The following is a 22,363-nucleotide window of genomic DNA, read 5'->3' as shown; positions in this document are numbered from 1 at the left end:
TTTCCTAGTAGCTCATCTTTAAAAAAAAATATTGTAGTTTTGACTGGGAATATTTCATGAGTTTTGGCAGTTGCCATTAAAATGCATCTTGTGTCAGTTGAATGCTGAATCTGATATACTTATGTGTTCTGTTTCTTTTGTAGCCGCGCCCATTCGCCCGCTTTAGGAGTTCACTCTTTCTCTGGCGTGCAGAGATTCAACCTTTCAAGCCATAATCAGTCTCCGAAGAGACAGAGTATATCTCATTCTCCAAGTAATAATTCCAGTAGTTCCTTTCTTGCACCAGAGACAGAGCCAATTGTTCCTGAACTTTGTATCGATCATTTATGGACAGAACCCATTACTAGTACAAGGTTTGGAGTATGTATTATTATATTCAAAGAAAAATGTTGCCAAAGATTGTAGGAAATACTTAATATTTTGCCTGAATTTTCCTTTTAGTATAACAAGGTATTAGTATTTATAAAACTGTGTTACAAATTAAGGCCATGCCACTTTCAATAGTAGATATTGAAATTGATCATAAAAATAACCTTTTGTAGTTTTTACTCAATAGCAAAACATCTCTCAGGTATTTGATTTTTTATGAAGAAATAATTAATTTCTGTCAGTTAAGAACTTGAAATTTATACATATTTTTGACAAGTTTTATCTTTTTGTTAGTTGAATATAAGCTGGCAGTGTCAGCTTTGTTTTTCTTGGAAACACATTTCTGTTAAGAACTTGAAATTTATACATATTTTTTTATAAGTTTTATCATTTTGTTAGTTGAATATAAGTTGGCAGTGTCAGCTTTTTTTCCTTGGAAACACATTTCTGTTTTTGTATCTTCTTTCCTTTTTTTGTTTTTTTATTTTTTTATTTTTATTTTTTTTATTTTATCTTCTTTCCTTTTTTATGTTCTCTGTAATAGTTCATTCAGTCAGCTATTGCCAGTGGGTGCTGGTAGCTATGGGTGATAGGCAAGTAAGTAACCTTGTCTTCAAAGAGTAGTTGAAGGCTGATAGACCAAAGGTACTATGTGCTTTAGGGCTTTGAGACAGTGAGTAGGTTTACTGGGTTCATCAGTGGAGTTAGGGAGAATCAGGGAAATTTCAGAAGTGTAAATGTAGGTATCATTAGGGAATGGTAGGCACTCATATATGTTAAGAATGCAGGGATAGGACTGAGAAGAAACTGGGTTGAGTCAAATTGCCCCTTGGGCTGTTGTTCCTGATGGGCACTCTCTCAGGTTCTCCTGGGCCATTAAACATGGGGTAAATTGCAGGGCATTGAGGCAGGAATGCTGTTGGCTCATATGTGGTGTCTGAGGCTGGAAAGGTAGATTGGAATAGAAGGAGTGTCAGAAGTTTGCTTCCTAGAGTTCTTGAGAGCATCTGGATTAAGTAAGAATCATGTACAGAAATCATGTATGTCCAAAGGCCTCTTTCCAGGGAGAGGTGTTTAATACTCAGTGGATTCTCAAAGAGGTTCATAACCTCTAGGTAGTTAAAATCTAATGACTGATTATCAGACGAGATTGAGGGACTAAGTCCTGGAAATGGAAGATTTGGGGGAGAAAATGAGCCTAAGTACTGCAGAGTTGAAATGAGAGCAGAAAAATATATTTCATGGAGCAGAGGAAAGAGCCTTAGAAGCATGTTGAGAGGTGAGCTCAGAGGCAGTGCCTGGTTCACACTGGTTCACTGCTGGTATTGCCAGAGCACTTGTGGGGTGCTGGTCAGGATAGTAGCAGGAAGGTGGTAGTGTTTAGAGGTATCTGGTCTGAAGAGGTGAATGTGGACAGGTCAAGCATCTTGAAGAGTCTACCTCTGAATGGGAGGATACCAGGCTGGCTAGAGGGCTTCTCAGGGTAAAGGAGAATTTTTGTTTTTTGTTTTTGTTTTTGGGTCACACCCGGCAGCACTCAGGAGTTACTCCTGGCTCTACATTCAGAAATTGCTCCTGGCAAGGGGGGACAATATGGGATGCCAGGATTCTAACCGCCGTCCTTCTGCATGCAAGGCAAACGCCCTACCTCCATGTCGACTTATAGCTGTCATGTTAAATCTTTGAACCAATGCTAACAGTTATTTTGTTGCAGAGAGAAAAATTCACAAGCCTCTAAAGTATTTATAACGTCTGACTTAAGTGGACAGAAGTTCTTATGCTTTTTGGTAGAGTCTCAGGTCCAGTTACGGTATGTATTTTCCACTGATTCTGTGTAAATAAAAAGCTTGGAGTTGCTTCTTGGGTGGAAAGGGTGATAGGGTTGGGTGGTGGCAGTGGTGGATCTTAAGTAACTGTTGAAAAAACCTTGATAAAATGGACCTATTTTAAGTGTGAGAATAAGTTTTAAAGTGCTTTTGTTATCTTGTATTTGATATGCAATCTATTCCTTTCCATTCTGAATCTCAGTACCATAAATTTTCAATCTTTGGGCATATCTTGAATTATCCAATATCTACTCTTTTTTTTTTTTTTTTTTTTGGTTTTTGGGCCACACCCAGTGGTGCTCAGGGGTTACTCCTGGCTGCCTGCTCAAAAATAGCTCCTGGCAGGCACGGGGGACCATATGGGACACCGGGATTCGAACCAACCACCTTTGGTCCTGGATCGGCTGCTTGCAAGGCAAACGCCACTGTGCTATCTCTCCGGGCCCCCAATATCTACTCTTAAGTCTAACTTCAGTCAGTCAGCACAACATTTTTAAGAACCCACTGTGTTATAATATGTCTGATTAACTTGTTCCTTTTGCTGTATTATAGCCTGTCACGTGTTTTTTATCCAGTCATTAGTTGACATTTTGTTTGTTTCCACTTTTTGACTATCATGAGATAAGAGTATTATGAACATTTGTAAATGAGTCATTGTTTAGGGGCCACACCCAGTTGCTCTCAATGCTTTTTCTGACTGCCCAGAGGTCACTCTTGGTGGTACCTCGGGGACCATATCTAGTGCTGGAGATTAAATCAGGGTTTGCTGCATGCATGTTAAGCACCTACTTCTTGCAGTGTGTCTCTGGCCCAACAGGATTTTATTTCTTGGGAACATATGTAGGAGTGAATTTATTGAGTCAATTGTTGAGCTTTTATAGAGAAACCAATTCATTCCCTATGGATTGTCCTAGTTTTAATTCCCTTCAGTTTTGTGGGGTACAGTTTCTTTATTCTTGACAACATGGCGATAGTCATTTTGAGCCGTTATCCCAGGTATGCAGTGAGTTTTATTTGGTCTTGAACATAATGTTGAGCATCAGCCCATGCATTTGCCTTCTTAGATGAGATCTGTACTCAAGACTTTTGTCCACTTAGTTTTTCATTTTGAAATAATCAAAACCATAGGGAGTTTTAAAATTGGAGAGGGGGGCCAGAGAGATAGCATGGAGGTAAGGCGTTTGCCTTTCATGCAGAAGGTCATTGGTTTGAATCCCGGCATCCCATATGGTTCCCTGAGCCTGCCAGGAGCGATTTCTGAGCGTGGAGCCAAGAGTAACCCCTGAGCCCTGCCAGATGTGGACCCCCCAAAAAAAACAAAAATCGAGGGATTCTGTGTACTCAGGACTCTCCCCAGAGATGTAGCATCTTACATAAATACAAGTATTATCAAAAAAGAAATTGACATACGTAGTACTGTTCCTAAACCTTATACATTTTTTGAACAATTTCATCACTTTCACAACTACTTGTTTGTGCGTATGTATATAATCCCAGGAAACTTCTCTTCATGTGTAATTTATACAAACACTACAGTCAAAGTAGAAAACTTCCTATTTCCTTAAGAATGTCTTTCAGGGGCTGGAGTGGTGGCACAAATGGTAGGGTGTTTGTCTTGCACGTGCTAACCTAGGATGGACCCTGGTTCAATCCCCTGGTGTCCCATTTGGTCCCTCAACCAGGAGTGATTTCTGAGCGCAAAGCCAAGAGTAAGCCAAGTGTCACATGGTGTGGCCCAAAAAAGCAAAAAAAAAAAAAAAAAAAAAAAGAATCTCTTTTGGGGCCAGAGAGTTGGCACAGCAGTAGGGCATTTCCCTTGTATGCGGCAGACCCAGGAGAGATGATGGTTTGATTCCCAGCATCTCATATGCTCCCCCCAACCTGCCAGGATAGATTTCTGAACTCAAAGCCAGGAGTAACCCCTGAGTGCTGGTGGGTGTAAATCAAAACAAACAAATAAACAAAGAATCTCTTTTATGGGGCTGGAGTGATAGCACAGTGGTAGGACATTTGCCTTGCATGCAGCCCACCCAGGACAGACCTGGATTCAATCACTGACATCCTATTTGGTCCCAGAACCTGCCAGGAGTGATTTCTGAGCAGAGTCAGGAGTAACCCCTGAGAGCCACCAGGTGTGACCCAAAAACCAAAAACCAAAAAAAAAACCCAAAAAACAAAAACCTCTTTTATGTTATTTTTTTGTATTCAGTTTACCTTTTCATGCTTTTTTTTTAATTTTTTTTTTTTTTATATCATCCAGTTGTGCTCAGAAATCCCTTCTGGAAGGTGTGGGGGAACCATATGTGATGCCAGGGATAAAGAATGGTATAGTTATATGCAAAGCAATCACCCTACTGTTGTATTGTCACTCCAAACCTGCCTTTTGTTCTCTTGTAGTCCCTTCTACCCTTGTTTCTAGTAATCTGCCAACCACTGTCTGTTCTCTGACTCTAGTGTTTCTTTAAAAATTTTTAAAAATTGGGGCTGGAGCGGTGGCGCAAGCGATAGGGCATTTGCCTTGCACATGCTAACATACGACGGATCTCGGTTTGATCCCCTGGTGTCCCATATTGTCCCCCAAGCCAGAAACAGTTTCTGAGTGCATAGCCACGAGTAACCTCTGAGCATCAGAGTGTAGCCCAAAAAGGCAAAAAAATTTTTTTTAATTAAATTATTGGGAGATACAAATTTAAGAAGTTGTTCATGATTGAGTTTCAATCATACAATGTTTGAGCACTCATCTCATTGTCACCAGTGACCTTCCCTCGATCAATGTCCCTTTCCTTCTTGCTCCTCCAGCCTGCCTCTCTGGCAGGTATTTTTTTATTTTTTCCTTTTAGGCACTGTGCTTTGCAATATTGTTACTGAAAGGTACATATATCACTTTACCTCCTTTTAGCACCCAGGCTTTGTTCAGAGTGATCACTTCCCACTATCATTCTCATAGTGGTGGCTTTTCTGACCTAACTACCCTCTCCTCATTGTGGCAAACTTACTAGCAAGGACCAGTCTTCTCCTGTCCTTGGGTATTATCCCCTACTAAGTTTCTTTACATCTCACAAATGAGTGGCAATCATTCTTTCTCTCTCTCTCTCTCTCTCTCTCTCTCTCTCTCTCTCTCTCTCTCTCTCTTCTCTCTCTCTCTCTCTCTTCTCTCTCTCTCTCTCCTCTCTCTCTCTCTCTCTCTCTCATCTATGCACCGTTTCTATAGATTTTATAATTTGAAAAGGTAGCAGTCACCACAATATCATTGAGGTCGGAGTACGTTGTTACATATAGCAATAGTTTGTTTCTTTTTTATTTTACTATTTAGTTGTGTAAAGTTTCAAGAGAGTAATGATAAAACTCAGCTCATCTTCGGCTCTGTCACCAACATCCAGGCAAAGGATGCGGCACCCGTGGAAGTAAGTGCAGGCACATTTCTGAGAAGTTGAGAATGTTCAGGTTTCATGACTTGCACACATTGGGAAATTATTACTATCTTATTTTTTAAGATAGACACCATGCTGATCCTGGAAGGCAGTGGTAACCTGGTGCTTTACAGTGGAGTGGTTCGGGTAAGTGAGCGATAAGTAGTAAGACTTTTCATAAGGCTCCAAATTTTATTAATTTTTGTTTTGTGGTGATGGGGGTCAAACTCAGGGTGTCATCCTTGCATTGCATGTGTTCTGTCATTTAACTTCATCCTTGGCCCTAGCTTTTATTTTAATGTTATTTTGTTGTGCTTACAATATATTACCACCTGTAGCCATGGATAGCTCTCAGGGCTGTGAACATGTCTTATATGCTTTAGACATTAAGTTGGATCTCAGCCCTATATGGCCATAGCCTCAGGAGCACTGCTGAGTGAGATTCTGTGGGATCCCTTAGCACTACTTGGGAAGCCCCTACCCTTCTCAGTATGTTATATCATGCCTAGCATTTAGCAGCTTTTTAAAATTTTTTTTTTATAAGAGTTGAAAGTACAGTCTCTAATTTAGGCGGGTCCCCCAGGTCATTGCTGTTAGATAGTTTGGCATTGGGAACCCAGCACAGATGGAAAACTATTTTATTGAGTGTGTGTGGGGCAGGGGGCATGTCACAAAACTATCCACATAACAATTTTAAGACTATACTCTTCAGGAAACTTCAGTTAACTTTTTTCAATCTACCTATTCTCTGTAATAGTTTCCTACCTATACTGCTAAAAAGTTTCCCAAGTTATGGCTGGAATGTTAGTACTGAGGCTAACTGCCTTGTATGTAGTTGTAAGTAGTTGACTAGGTAGGGTTCAAAACCTGGATTCCCATGTGATTCCCACAAGCACCTCCAGGAGTTAATAATCTCTTGAGTATAGAGTCAGTAGTAACACTTTAGCATTGCTGCATGTGATCCAGAAACAAAACAAAAACCCAAATATAAAACTTTAATATATACTTGTTCTCACTGCCAGTTTTGTTTGGTAATTTTAAGGATCTTACTTGAGCAACTTTTGTTACTAGCTTTGGGTAGTTTTGATTTGAATATGTTGTTAAAAATTGTCACTCCTTGGGGCCGGAGAGATAGCATGGAGGTAAGGCAGTTTGCCTTGCGTGCAGAAGGTCAGTGGTTCGAATCCTGGCATCCCATATGGTTCCCTGAGCCTGCTAGGAGTGATTTCTGAGTGTAGAGCCAGGAGTAACCCCTGAGCACTGCCGGATGTGACCCAAAAACCAAAAACCAAACAAAAAAAAATTGTCATTCCTTTAGTTTATAGCCATCTCTCTCTCTCTCTCTCTCTCTCTCTCTCTCTCTCTCTCTCTCTCTCTCTCACTCTCTCTCTCTCTCTCTCTCTCTCTCTCTCTCTCTCTCTCTCTCTCTCTCTCTCTCTCTTTTTTGGTTTCTGGGTTATTCCTGGCAGAGCTCAGGGTTTACTCCTGGCTCTGTGCTCAGAAATTGCTCCTGGCTAGCTTAGGGGACCATATGGGATGCTGAGATTCGAACTACTGTTTGTCCTGGATTGATTGCATGCAAGGCAAATGCCCTACCATTGTGCTATCTCCAGCCCCACCATCTCATAATTTTTTTTTTGTCAGGGGATCCCATCCTGTGCAGGGATGGGGACTGTCCTGCATGCAGATCCTGTAAGGAAGGCCTGTGAATGCCTGTGGTTAGGCTCTGGTTTGCTACAGAACAAACGCACATGCTTTTCATCAGCTGCCTGCAGCCCATACTTTATGGCACAAAAGATGTTATAAATATCCATATGACCCTTGGCAGAGGAGAGGTTCCCAACCCCTACTGTATAGATAAGAATTTTTAAAAATTAATTTTTTAAATGGAGGCACTGATTTAGAAAGTTATTCATAGTTGAGTTTTGAGTATACAATTTTCCAGCACCAGTCCTACCCTCAGTGTTAACTTCCACCATCAATGCTCCCCTTTTTCCCTCCCATTCCCCTATATAAGAATTTTGACTTTCTGAGAAAAATCTTATGGATAGATGAATAAGAGGTGGTTAGTCTAGATGTCACTTTATTCTTTTAATATCAGTAGAGAGTTTGCATATGATTTTCTTAGGAAAAAGTATTTGCGATGTCTTTGAAAGAGATTTGAGATCATGAACTAGCAAGAACATCCTGAATTAGATTAGATTTAAGTTCTTCAACATTAAACAGCTCCATCTTTTCAGCACCTAGAACTAATTGATTTTTCTTTTTATTTCCCTGGAGACTTGGGTAGCAGGATTGCTGCTTATATTCTCTGAAATTCTAGTATCACTTTATAAGGTAGAAAAATACATTGCACCCAGAGTTTGGTATCATCTCTTGACTATGTTAATATACTCCCTTTCCTGCAAAAAAAAAAAAAAAAAAAAAAAGAGGAAAAAGTCCTGATGTATCAAGAGGAATTTTACTTGTAGCTGAATGATGAAGTTTGGTAAACTGTTAATGTTTGTTTTGCCTAGGTGCCTTCTTGCTAGGTACTTAGGCTTGCTCCTGGTCCCACCCTTAGTACCATCTCCTACCCTTTGTGAACATTTGCTTCTCTGTTTTTCACTTGTATTTGTTGAACTTTGAATATTTGAAAGAAATCTGTGCTTTCCTGAATCCTGTCAGATGTAGCCCACTGGGTATTTCACTGGCCCCAAGCATTGAGTTGCCCAGACAGGTTAACTCAGCTTGACAGGCTCCTTGAGTACTGTGTGGGAGACATCTTAGTTAATTCCTCACCCCAGGAGAAAATAAAGGAATGGGGGGGAAACGACAGGGATTAAGGCATTGCGTGGTTCAGTACCTGGCACACATGGTCCTCCCACCACCATCAAGTGTAGCCATGATCACTGGCCATTACCCGGGTAACCTGGGCATGTGCTTGACCCTCTGAGAATCCATGGAGGGAGGGACACCTTAAAGAATATGCTACAGTAATAAGACACATCTTCTTTTCTTCCCTCATTTCTTACTGTTTAAAGGTAGGAAAGGTTTTTATTCCTGGCCTGCCAGCTCCTTCCCTGACCATGTCAAACACGATGCCTCGGCCAAGCACTCCCCTTGATGGTATTAGTACTCCTAAGCCTCTTAGTAAACTACTTGGATCCATGGATGAGGTGAGTCAATTTTAATATTTTAAATTTGTGTTTTAATACATGAATTGTGTTTTAAAGGAGTTTGATTAAAAGCTGTCTATTTGTGTTGTAAATGATAGACTTGGAACCTGAGCTATTACTGTTAGACCTGTTTCAGATGGCAGCCTTTCAGTAAGGCTGGTATTGGCAGTTGTATTTCATAGTATGTAGACCATGAGTTTATTTTTAAAACACATGCATTATTGAATTTTTTCCTATTTGCAGAGCTTTGAAAATGTCTGCTAGAAGAGTATCTGAGATTTGTGTAATTTGGAAAGATTTTTTTACAACCTGAAATGGTGCTCTGCTTCCTTAGAACTCCATGACACTAACTTCATGGTTAGTGTCAGGTTGTCCTAGTAGGAGTTCATATGGAGACAGTAGCCAATATAGGTGGTTGATGCCACCTTTGGCAGATTGCAGCTGAGCCCCAGGAGTAGTAGAGATCAGTCTCAGGGCAGCTGTTAATGTAGAAACTGTTGTTGCCTAATGATGACATCTCATGTTTGATTGACTCCCAGTGCTGACAAGGCTTCTATTTACTTAAAGATGTCCTAGAAATTGAATGATAAGAACACAGAGAGGGTTGGGCTCATGACTAGATTTTTTTTTTTTTTTTGGTTTTTGGGTCACACCCGGCAGTGCTCAGGGGTTATTCCTGGCTCTACACTCAGAAATCGCTTTTGAGCCACACTTGGCAATTCTTAGGAATTAATCTTGGTAGTACTTGGGGGACTTTCTGGAGTGCCAGAGATCAAATCTGGGTCTACTGCATCAAGGCAACCACCCTCTCCTCTGTACTGTCTCTCTTGCTTGCTTATGGGCCATCTGCTTCTGAGTCTCTTCTCTCTCATTCCTTTGACTTTTGAAAGTCAAAGGTACCATTCGTCACATGTTTTGTAGTTTCACTGACTTTTCCTAGTTGGTTCTGATGAGGATCTGGTCTGCTGCTGTTTTATGCCTAGAATAGTGCAGAGAGAGGTTTTAGATCATTCTGTACAATTATTAGACTGTAGGCAAAAGTTTTTTTTTATTTTTGATTTCTCAAAGAATACTTTATGTGTGTTCTTTATTCCTTTTTATAGGTGGTTCTGTTGTCCCCAGTTCCAGAACTAAGGGATTCTTCAAAACTTCATGATTCTCTGTACAATGAGGATTGTACTTTCCAGCAACTTGGGACTTACATTCATTCTATAAGAGATCCTGTCCATAACAGAGTAACTCTGGTAAGTGCATTTCTTTTTCAAGGATTATTTGTAGGGAGCGGTTGGGAATCTGTGTCTTATCAGGGATAGATCTGATCCCTTATGTCTTCTGTGCATTGCTAGGTTTAACCCTGGCAAAATGAAGTGAAATGAGAAATTATTTTGGAAAAGATAGGTTTCCAAGAAATATGTCTGTCTTGAAAAATGAAAAAAATCTTTTTTTATGATCTTAAAATATTTAGTGTCATCTTATATATCTTCTGTTTAATTAAAAAAATTATGGGTCAAGCAATAGCACAGCTCGGTATGCCTTGCATGTGGCAGACCTAGATTTGATCCCTGGCATCCCTTATGGTTCACAGAGCCTGCCAGGAATAATCCCTGAGTGCCATCCAGTGTGGCTACAAAACAAAACAAAACAAACAACAAAAAATGTTATAGTTTTAAACTTTTTGTTTTGCTTTTGAGCCACACTTGGCAATGCTTAGGAATTAATCCTGGTAGTGCTTGGGGGACTTTCTGGAGTGCCAGAGATCAAATCTGGGTCTGCTGCATCAAGGCAACCACCCTCTCCTCTGTACTATCACTCTTGCTTGCTTATTTTGAAAATGAAACTTGTCCATCTAAATTGTATTTTGACATGCCTTTTTGTCTTTCATTGAAAGTGTGTGTGTGTGTGTGTGTGTGTGTGTGTGTGTGTGTGTGTTTTGATTGTTTGTTTTTGTGATGGTCAACTTTGGTGTCTAAGATTGAGTTTCTGGTTTTTTTGTTTGTTTGTTTTAGTTTTTGGGTCACACCCGGCAGTGCTCAGGGGTTACTCCTGGCTCTAGACTCAGAAATCATTCCTGGCAGGCTCGGGGAACCATATGGGATGCCAGGATACGAACCATTGACCTTCTGCATGAAAGGCATATGCCTTACCTCCATGCCATCTCTCCGGCCCCCAGTTTCTTTATTAAAATAAGAACTTGGGACTGGAGTGATAGCATAGCGGTAGGGCATTTGCCTTGCACGCAGCTGTCCCAGGACAGACCTCGGTTTAATTCCCCAGTGTCCCATATGGTCTCCCAAGCCAGAAGCGATTTCTAAGCGCATAGCCAGAAGTAACAACCCCTGAGTGTCACTGGGTGTGGCCCCAAAACAAGAAAAAAATAAGACTTTTGTAAGGAATTTACTAATAAGCATATTTGGGATTTCTGAAATTTGGAAGTACTTGGTTTTGTTTAAATTATACTATTTTATTTAATTTTGCTTTGACAGTCTAAGTCTTGAAAGTATCAGCTATTTTTAAGATATTCCAATATTTTAACATGCAACAGATTCTTCTCATTTAAATTTGTTTCTATTCTTTTCACTAGGAACTGAGTAATGGCTCCATGGTTAGAATTTCTATTCCTGAAATTGCTACCTGTGAATTAGGTATGGTTGAAAACTATATTTTTCTTCTGAGTGTTTTTAATTTTTTTGATAGATTTAGAGTAACTGCTAGTTTACATTAATAGTTGAGTATTAATACAACTTTTGTTGTTTTTGAAACTGAATTTTTAACTTGCAGAATAACCATAAACCCTGGGGAGCCTTGAGCTGCTTTATGACTGGTACTTCTCCTGAAGTTTGTTTATATCATCATATTATAGTGTAACATATGTGTTAACAAATTCCAAGAACTAAGCCTAAGCAACTAACGTAGTTTCTGTCAAATTTGCTTGTTTTTAACCTTGAATTAAATTTTTCCTTTTTTTAGAGAAATTAATAAAATGGCATTAACTGATTAAAATTTAATATTACACTCAAAATGAATCAAGTATTTTAATGAAACTGGAGTTTGCTTTAATTTATATTGAAATAGTTTGGACACAATACTAGGACAGAGGACCAGAAGGGTTTAAGGCTGTCCAGGTTTAGTCTTGGTGTCACATATGCCCCCTGATCCCCCAGGAATGAGCTCATGCATTGCCAGGTGTTACCCACCTCAGTTTTAGTAGAGCATGTCTCTAAAAATAAAAAAATAAAGGAACTAGGATATATAAAGAATTTGCAGCAAAGAAAAGAATGTCTGCATGATTTAAGAATAGGGCATCTGAGTTTCAGAGTCAAAGCATTTATTTGCAGATTGTATGACTTCTGGAACCTGGTAAATACTCTAGAATGGCTCTTATTTTAGGATATAGCTAATTAATATGGTAAATAATGTTCTGAGTTGGCATGGGGAATACCTTGCTTTTCTAAAAGGTATTTAAGAATGGGACTGGAGCAATAACACAGTGGGTAGTGCATTTGGCTTGAGCATGGCCAACCCAGGTTTGAACCCCATCATTCCATATTGTATCCCCAGCCTGCCAGGAGTTATTCTGAGTGCAGAACCAGAAATAATCCCTCAGCATGGCTGGGTATGACCCAAAAACAAACAAAAAGAGTTCTAAGGGTTTGGGAGATAACACAGTAGTAGGACGTTTGCCTTGCATGCTGCCCACCTGGAGGGAACTGGTTCTATTCCCAGCATCCCATATGGTCCCCCAGTCTGCCAGGGACAATTTTTGAGTGCAGAGCCAGGAATAACACTCCTGACCTCTGCTGGGTGTGCCCAAAAACCAATCAATCATTCAATCAATAAATAAAGTTAAAAAAATTAAGTAAAAAGAGTTCCAAAGAATTCTTATTTTTGTGAATTCTATTTAGAAATTAAAATAAAAACAAAAATTTAAAAGAATCCTAAAAGGTATTTAGTTAGTAATTGTCAGGCCATGTACTTGGAAGTATAAGCCTAAACAATAAATAAAAAATAGTAATGGTTTAAGTAAAATACTTAAAAGCAAAGTATGATCTTACTCTGCTCTCAGTTAGATAGGAGACATTTAGTTTATGAAAGTTCTGTGTGAAGGACTGTTTCTTAGTCCCTTTAAATAGCATCTGGTTGACATTTACTTGTATTCAACCATGAAAGGCTCAGTTTTTTGAGTTTCTGACCTTTGATTCCAGTTTTTGCTTTATGTTTTTATACAGCAGTTGATGAAGGGAAAAAAAATTGTAGAAAATTGAGGCTTGATTCAGCAACAATGATATGGGTAGGAAGGAATGACTCCTAAAGAAAGTACAAAAACATTGTGTTCTGGGGCCAGGTACCACTCAGAGCAGACCTGCTTCTTCACAGCAGGAGCCTGTTGAATTAAATAATTAACGATGGTGGTGGATGGTGATGGATGGATGGATTTTCTCTGCCATCCCAGGCCACATGGCTCCGCAATCCCCATTTAGCTGGCAGGTCCCAGGTTTAGGTGAACGGCGGAATGAGACTCAATCAGAGACAGGCATCAGGAAGCATCAACTTTATTCGTGCCCTATCCACCACATGTGTGGCCTCTATCCTAACCTTTCAAGCATTCAGCCATTCTTAGCTAGCCCTGCGTCTTAACTCCTTTCAGCCATCTCCCTTTGACCTCCATGCTGGTCAAAAACCAAAAGAGGCAAAGACCCAAAAGCCAGAGAGCCCAGCAGGGCAGAAGCCTAATCCCCTGGCTCAAAGGCTTATCTACCTTTTCCAAGACCCCTCCCCGGAATGGGCGGGGTCTTGCAGGTAAGGTTACATCTAATATCCAGTTCCCAAGGCCCCTCCCAGAAAAGGGCGGGTCTCTGGTGGGTACACCTAAATCCAGGGTGGAGTTACAGGAGCCCATGCCACTTGAGGGATAACTAGGACATGTAGCAGAATAACTAATGATCCATCTACTAGGACAAAGAGCTAACTGATGAACATGAGTTGGTTAGAAAGGTATAAACAAGTAGTTTTGGTTTGGATCCATTTAAGCAGAGAACATGCAAAATATCCTAGAAATGAATGTTGTCAAGTAGTTAAAGTTTCACTCATTTAAAATACTGTTTAATGCCAATAATGTTTGCTGTTGAGTGGTAGGGTGTGTGATTCAGGGGCTGAGACTCTGGGTTCAATCCTTAGCACTTTTGGAAAAATAAATTGCTATTCAATATTAGATATATGTAAAGTATACAAGCAGTATTTTATGTGAATTTATTCTTGTGGAATTTATTTTTGAGAGAATAGTCTTCAAACCTGGACTTACCAACAACCTTCCTTCCTTCCTTCCTTCCTCCTTCCCTCCCTCCCTCCCTCCCTCCCTCCCTCCCTCCCTCCCTCCCTCCCTTCCTTCCTTCCTTCCTCCCTCCCTCCCTTCCTTCCTTCCTTCCTTCCTTCCTTCCTTCCTTCCTTCCTTCCTTCCTTCCTTCCTTCCTTCCTCCCTCCTCCCTCCTTCCCTCCCTTCCTCCCTCCCTTCTTCCTTCCTTCCTTCCTTCCTTCCTTCCTTCCTTCCTTCCTTCCTTCCTTCCTTCCTTCCTTCCTTCCTTCCTTCCTTCCTTCCTTCCTTCCTTCCTTCCTCCTTCCCTCCCTCCCTCCTTCCCTTCCTCCTTCCCTTCCTCCCTCGTTTACTCCCTCCCTCCCTCCCCCTCCCTCCCCTCCCTCCCCCTCCCTCCCTCCCTCCCCCTCCCTCCTTCCTTCCCTCCCCCTCCCTCCCCCCTCCCTCCCTCCCTTCCTCCCTCCCTTCCTCTATTTCTCCTTCCCTTCCTCCCTCCTTCCCTTCCTCCCTCCCTCCCTCCCCCTCCCTCCCTTCTTCCCTCCCTCCCCTCCCTCCTTCCTTCCCTCCCCCTCCCTCTCCCTTCCTCCCTCCCTTTCTCTATTTCTCCCTCCTCCCTCCCTCCTTTCCTTCCTTCCTCTATTTCTCCCTCCCTTCCTCTATTTCTCCCTCCTCCCTCCCTCCTTTCCTTCTTTCCTCTATTTCTCCCTCCTCCCTCCTTCTCTTCTTTCCTTCCTCTATTCCTCCCTCCCTCCTGCCCTCCATTCCTCCCTCCCTCCTTTTCTTCCTTCCTCTATTCCTTCCTCCCTCCCTCCCTTCCTTCCTTTTCTTTCTTTCTTTCTGCTTTTTTGCTCTACCTGGTGGGGTTCAGGGATTACTCCTGGCTCTGTGCTCAGTAATTACTCCTCATAATCACAGGATGCTGGGGATCAAACCTGGGTTACTTGTATACAAGGCAAATGCCATATCCATTGTACTATTATGGCCCCCAAAGCAGGGCATTTTTTTGGTGAGAAATTGAAAGTAATTGGTAGATTGCCAAATAAAATGTGAAGTTATTAATAGATTGTTGTGGTAGTAGATGTGGCTGTAGATTATAATCATCTCAGGTAAATTAGGCATTTGATCAGCTTATTTATGATCTTACAGCTGTCTTGCTTGCAATGCTTGTTCATTTCGGTAGTTAAGAATCATGCAGCACTAAGTATAGAACCCAAGGTTCTATCATGCAAAGCATGTACTCCAGTCCCTTGAGTTTTTTCTCCTGACCTCACCTATCCTTTGGCTCTTTAATGTTTATGTTCTCTGTTGGGGTTGGTGTGCTATCTCAAAGTGCTGGAGTGCAAGCATGAGAATGCAGGTTAGGTACCTGGCACTGCATGGCCACTGAGCACTGTTGGGTGTAACTGATGACCCCCTAGTACTGCTTGCTGGTCCTAAGTATAGAACTGTTAGGACTGTACAGCTGAGTTGAGTATTGCTGGGAGCAGGTCCTCTAGCACCAAAGATAATTCTCTTTACATACTAATTGACCTTCATGTAGTGTAGTTAAAAAAACAAACAAAAAATAACTGCCTTATTAAAAAGGGAAGAGAAAAATGCATTTATGAATGCACACTAAAATCAATCTTTATTTTTAATAGTACAAACGTGTTTGCAAGCAATTAAGTCTATCCTGCCGAAAGAAATAGCTATTCAGATGCTTGTCAAGTGGTATAGTGTCCACAGTGCTCCAGGAGGACCCAGCTATCACTCAGAGTGGAATTTATTCGTGATTTGTCTAATGAACCTGATGGGTTATAACACAGATCGCTTAGCCTGGACCCGAAATGTAAGTATAAGTAATTGTTTTTTTTTCTGAATTGGGTCCCATGATTTTATTGTTATTGGCTTTGTAACTTGGATATTTAGTCTTTTCTTCTTTTTTGGGGGGAGGGGCACACCTGGTGATGTTCAGGGGCTATTCCTGATTCCTGGCTATGTGCTCAGAAATCGCTCCTGTCTTGGGGGACCTTAGGGGACGCCGTGTATCGAACTGAAGATGCCCTACTGCTGCGCTATTGCTCCGGCCCCAGGTTCTGTCTTTTGTTTTTAATTTTTGTTTTGGGGCCACACCCAGTGATGCTCAGGGGTTACTACTGGCTATGTGCTCAGAAATCACTCCTGGCTTGGGGGACCGTATGGTAAGCCAGGGGATCAAACTGCAGTCCGTCCTAGATTAGCATGTGTAAGGTAAACGCCCTACTGCTTGCGCCACTGCTCCAGCCCCATGGTTCTATCTTTTTTGTTTGTTTGTTTGTTTTTGGGTCACATCTGGCAGCGCTCAGGGGTTACTCCTGGCTCTATGCTCAGAAATTGTTCCTGGCAGGCTCGGGGGACCATATGGGATGCTAGGATTCGAACCACTGTCCTTCTGCGTCTAAGGCCTTACCTCCATGCTATCTCTCTGGCCCTGGTTCTGTCTTTTTTTTTTTTTTTTTGGTCATCATTTTTCTCTTTATTTTTCTCAGAGCCCATAATTATACATTTAATCTGCATCAGTTATTTCTGGTACAGCTCACTGTTTAAAAATTTAATTTTACTATAGTTTAGGTACAGTTTTACAATAGTGTTAAAGTATATGGTATTAATGATGTACAAATATCTTTCCACCATCACCAAAGTACTCACAACCTTTCCTCTTTGTAATTATGTTACCTCTAGTCCATAAGGTCTTATTCTGTCCCTTAGTAATTGGTTTTGTATTCTACAGACAAGGATTTGTCATTGTTTGAGAGTATCTATTCTTTTTTAGTATAGCAATATCCTAGAGATGAAAAAGATCATCCAATATATATGTACATATGCATATATATGCATGTATATATAATGTATACATATCCTTTCTTATTTTACTTAACTTGACACCCCTCCAGTTTACATTGCAGTAAACTGGCATTATTTCATTCTTTCTTACAGCTGCATAATATTCCATTGTATATACATGCCATAACTTAATAGAGCTTCCGTGGAACCCAGAAAGTCCAATTCTTGGCCCTCAAAACCAAAAACATTCATTTAAAGAGGGGCATGCACATCTCTATTCATTTCAGTGTTTAGTATATTAGTTGGGATATAGGAGCAGTCCAAATATCCAACGTCAGGGGAGTGGATAAAAAAGTGGTGCTGTCTTGATGTCTTCATCAAAGAAGCAGAACATGGCTCAGAAGAGAGACTGCTACTGAGCTAAAGGGAAAGTTCCTGAGTCAATGTTTCCTACTTTCCTCTACCATGTCAGAGAAACAAGACTAACATCTCCTTGGTCCTCCTTTCCCGGCATTGCAAAAAGAATGTGCTGGTAGGTAGCATTTATACTTGGGTGGCTATTGGTCCCTCACTTTAGGCATGTGGTCCGAAAGACTGAATTGATAGTTTATTCTGACTTGTGGAATAAACATTCCTAATGCATTCTTACTTACTGGAGAACTGCAAAAATATAAAAACCATTTCTACAAATGTATTCATGAAAAATGGATAATTCCACACATTAAAGATTCTCTAAAGAATTTTTACAAGTGGAAAGAAGTCTTACCAATTAGATAGCATTGTTGTACTCTTTCAGTCCACAAACTTTTGGGGATGCTTATCAAATCACAAAAACCATGAGATTCCCCCCCACCTCGGGCAACATTTCTTTGAATGCTTTCATGAATGACTAATTGATACGATTAATTTCTAGGTGAAATTTCTCGCCAATTGTTTTGAAGATAAGAATACCTTCTTAACAGAAATGAAAAGAAGTCATGCAAAGGTTCTGTCTTTTCTTAACCCCACAAATGCATCTAAGTCTCTTTGGCCACTGTTCTCCATTATTTTACATTTTAGTTCAGCCTTTTAAGGGAGTTATTGATTTAAGGATCGATTGTCTTCCATCCTTTGACTTTGAGTCTGTGTTTGCTCTGACTCAAATGTGTTTTTGCAAGCAATAGTATATTGATTCAATTTTCTGATTCATTTTCCACTCTGTTTTTTAATTGGCACATTTAGTTCATTGACAGTGAGAGAGATTATTGTCATGGAATTTTGTGCCATCTTTTGTGTGTGTTTCTGGGGTTTGTTTTGCCTTAAAGTTTCCACTTTAATTCTTCCCTTAAAGTGATTTTTGAGTCTTTAAAGTTCCTAAGCTGTTTTAATCTGTGAAGCTGTATATCCATCCCTCACACTTGAATAAGAGTTTGGCTGGATAAAGAATTCTTGTAGAGGTGTTAATTTCTTTGTGCATTTTCACTGTCCCACCCTTGCCTTTGTGCTTTGAAGGGTTGTGACAAATCTGCTGTAAATTTTAAGGATGCTCCTTTGTTTTTTATTTTTTATATATATTTTATTTAAAAAACTTGATTACATACATGATTGTGTTTAAGTTTCAGCAATGTAAAGAACACCACCTATCGGCCAGTGCAACATTCCCATCTCCAGTGTCCCAAATCTCCCTCCTCCCCACACAACCCCCGCCTGTACTCTAGACAGGCTTTCTATTTCCTTCATACATTCTCATTATTAGGTTAGTTCGAAACTTAGTTATTTCTCTAACTAAACTCATCCCTGTTTGTGGTGAGCTTCATGAGGTGAGCTGGAACTTCCAGCCCTCCTCTCTTTTGTGTTTGAAAATTATTATTACAAGAATGTCTTTCATTTTTCTTAAAACCCATAGATGAGTGAGACCATTCTGCGTCTTTCTCTCTCCCTCTGACTTATTTCACTCAGCATAATAGATTCCATGTACATCCATGTACAGGAAAATTTCATAACTTCATCTCTCTTGACAGCTACATAATATTCCATTGTGTATATGTACCACAGTTTCTTTAGCCATTCGTCTGTTGAAGGGTATCTTGGCTGTTTCCAGAATCTTGCTATGGTAAATAGTACTGAAATGAATATAGGTGTAAGGAAGGGTTTTTGTATTTTTGTGTTCCTAGGGTATATTCCTAGGAGTGGTATAGCTGGATCATATGGAAGCTCGATTTCCAGTTTTTGGAGGAATCTCTGTATGGCTTTCCATAAAGGTTGAACTAGACGGCATTCCCACCAGCAGTGGATAAGTGTTCCTTTCTCTCCACATCCCTGCCAACACTGCTTGTTCTCATTCTTTGTGATGTGTGCCAATCTCTGTGGTGTGAGGTAGTACCTTATAGTTGTTATGATTTGCATCTCCCTGATGATTAGTGATGTGGAGCATTTTTTCATGTCTTTTGGCCATTTGTATTTCTTCTTTGTCAAAGTGTCTATTCATTTCTTCTCCCCATATTTTGATGGGATTAGATATTTTTTTCTTGTAAAGTTCTGTCATTGCCTTGTATATTTTGGAGATTAGCCCCTTATCTGATGGGTATTGGGTAAATAGTTTCTCCCACTCAGTGGGGTGCTCTTATATCCTGGGCTCTATTTCCTTTGAGGTGCAGAAGCTTCTCAGCTTAATATATTCCCATCTGTTAATCTCTGCTTTCACGTGCTTCTTGGAGAGTGCAGATTCCTCCTTGAAGATGCCTGTAGTCTCAATGTCCTGGAGTGTTTTGCCTACATGTTGTTCTACTTTTTCTTTCTTTCTTTCTTTCTTTCTTTCTTTCTTTCTTTCTTTCTTTCTTTCTTTCTTTCTTTCTTTCTTTCTTTCTTTCTTTCTTTCTTTCTTTCTTTCTTTCTTTCTTTCTTTCTTTCTTTCTTTCTTTCTTTCTTTCTTTCTTTCTTTCTTCTTCTCTCTCTCTCTCTCTCTCTCTCTCTCTCTCTCTCTCTCTCTCTCTCTCCCTCCCTCCCTCTCCCTCCCTCCCTCCTTCCCTCCTTCCCTCCCTCCCTCCCTCCCTCCCTCCCTCCCTCCCTCTGTCCCTCCCTCCCTCCCTCCCTCCCTCCCTTCCTTCCTTCCTTCCTCTTTCAATATTCTGCATCTTTGGTTTTTGTGTCATTGTAAGTAGACATTTTTGGGGTGTTTTAATTTCATTCTCTTTTAGCTGGTACTCTTCGAGTATCCAGGATGTGGGTGCATGTATTCTTCAGCTCTGGGAACTTCTCAGTAATGATGTCTTTGTCTGTTGCTTCTTCTTAGGGGTTTTCTTCCTGGCTCTCTGAGACCCCAGTGATTCTTATGATATTTCTGTTGAATTCATCCCTAAGTTCTGATGTTGCCTGCTCATTTTATTTTGAGGCCCGTTTTTATCTCCTATTCATTAATTTAAAAACTTTTCCATTTTCTGCTGCTCTCTGGAGGTGTTTTACAACTCATCTTCAAGTTCACTGATTTTGTCTGTTCCGTGGTTTCTTTGAGTTCCTTGAACATCTTCAACATTTTCCTCTCTAAAGTCCTTATCAGAGAGTCTAATAGTTGTATGATACTGGTTGAATCTGCAGAACTATCATCTTCATTAACTTAGCATGGAGTTTTGTATTCCTTTCCTATTGTGACTATTACAGTGTACTGATTGTTTTTTTAATGTGTTAAAGTGTTGTGTGGCTCATTATCTGGAAGAAATGAGCTCTTCCCACGGCTCACTGACATGGGTTTGAAAACTCCTCTTCCAAATCACAAAGAAGACCTGCTGACGATCTGCCTGTCTGCCTCAGTTTCTTGAGACTGGACGGAGCACTGCTGGGATAGCTGAGACCCATTTTCCTTGTTCTGGTACTTCTCTTTTCCTAGGAGCACACTGACCTGGGTGTTAAAAATGCCTCTCTGAGTCACAAAGAGGAGGACCCTGTATCCAGTCTGTGTGTCTGCATCAGTTTCTAGGGACTGTTTCAGGTCGGCTAGTCATTGAGATTAGTTGTGAAGCTGGGCTGTTTATATACTGGAAAATGTACAATGTGGGTGTGATTGCTTGGGCTTCACAAGGTGGGGATTTGAGCTCTATGAAGACCCTGAGTTTTCAGTCCCAGAGACTTATGTGCCTCTGAGTTTCATCAATTTGGTGTCTTTTTTGATATTAGTCCAGAAAATAGTTTTTACATTTTAGATTTCTCCAAAAGCATATTGCATACACTCAATAAAAAGTTCCATTTTGCTCCTGGAGCAGTGTTATTCGGGGATCTAAGCTTAAGATCACTGCCATCTTAAATTAAACATGAGGATTCAAAGTACAAGAGAAGAGTGTGGAGGAGTATGTATAGTGTTCATGAACTGGTCTCGAAGTGGTAGCCACTTTCATTTAGCTACAGGACCACTGGATTAAGCTTGATGGGATGGCTCTTTAGGCTGGCTGTGAGTCTAGAGGAGACAACAAAGATTCTGAAGAATAACTACATTTGTTTGCCTTGTCTGTGTCTTGCACTTGTTATATTGTTCACTGTAATGGACTACATATCTGCTTAGTTCTGATACAGGACTAATATTGGGTTAATTCTTTCAGTCTTGGCATATTTTGGATATGGCTAATGTTCCCTATTCTGTTAAAGGAATAATGAGCTGTGTTTTTATAGGGAAGAAAACTTATGTAGTACCAATAAGCACTATATGAGGTATTTTAATTGTATGATTTTTCTTTAATTTTTGCTAACACTTTAGAACAACGGGATTTATATCTTGTTATCCCAAGTGGACATATTAATTTTAATGGTTTTCCTTAGTTTTCTGAACCCTTTAAGTTGACCAGTTGACAGTGACAAATGTATATGCTTTTTCTTCTCTTTTTGGTGTCATCTTCCAGTTTGACTTTGAAGGCTCACTTTCTCCAGTCATTGCACCCAAAAAAGCAAGACCTTCTGAGACAGGATCTGATGATGTAAGTATTAAAATTTTGTTCTTTCTTTAGTTGGGGAAAAGGGCCTTTGGGCTGTAACTAGTTTGCCCAGGGCTTACTGGCTCTGTACTAGGGATCAATTCTGGTAGAATTGGGGAAACCATATGTGGTATTGGGGGTTGAACCTGAGTCAACTGTATGTAAGGCAAGCTCTCTGCCCTCTGTAGTAGCTCTCTGCCTGCCCCACCCTATAAATTTTTTGCTAACATAGATTGATTTGTGGATGTTATTAGTTACTAGCCTTCCACTGTTGTAGAATTCCTATTGATTTGTGTATACTTCTAATACCTTTATTTTAATGTTGAATAAGCTATTTAGAAGTATAGTATTTGATATTTTCTGGTTATTTTTGTCTTTAACGATCACTTAACCATACAAAACCACTGACCGTACAAAATGTTGCATGATTTAAATTTGAGTTTATATTGCCTGGTGTTCACCTAAAGTAATAGTATTTCTCCCTTTTTTTGATGTTTCTATAATTGAGGTTTTACATGTGTTAGATTCTGTGTGTATAATTAAGTAGTCAAAA

General features: G+C 40.2%; 1 protein-coding gene across 1 annotated transcript in view; it reads left to right on the top strand.

Annotated features, from left to right (window-relative positions):
- ANAPC1 (anaphase promoting complex subunit 1) overlaps positions 1-22,363 on the top strand; it is an 86,596-nt gene that overhangs the window by 13,177 nt on the left and 51,056 nt on the right. Inside the window, 9 exon segments of the mRNA XM_049784457.1 lie at positions 144-353; positions 2,084-2,179; positions 5,509-5,599; positions 5,690-5,752; positions 8,629-8,763; positions 9,867-10,007; positions 11,345-11,405; positions 15,712-15,899; positions 21,739-21,813. Of these exon segments, the coding sequence (XP_049640414.1) occupies positions 144-353; positions 2,084-2,179; positions 5,509-5,599; positions 5,690-5,752; positions 8,629-8,763; positions 9,867-10,007; positions 11,345-11,405; positions 15,712-15,899; positions 21,739-21,813 (1,060 nt within the window).

Source organism: Suncus etruscus, chromosome 12 (genome assembly GCF_024139225.1).
Source record: "Suncus etruscus isolate mSunEtr1 chromosome 12, mSunEtr1.pri.cur, whole genome shotgun sequence".
In the NCBI taxonomy this organism is placed as follows: Eukaryota; Metazoa; Chordata; class Mammalia; order Eulipotyphla; family Soricidae; genus Suncus; species Suncus etruscus.
The sequence above is the reverse complement of the archived record's forward strand: the minus strand, read 5'-3'. Positions and strand labels throughout refer to the sequence as shown.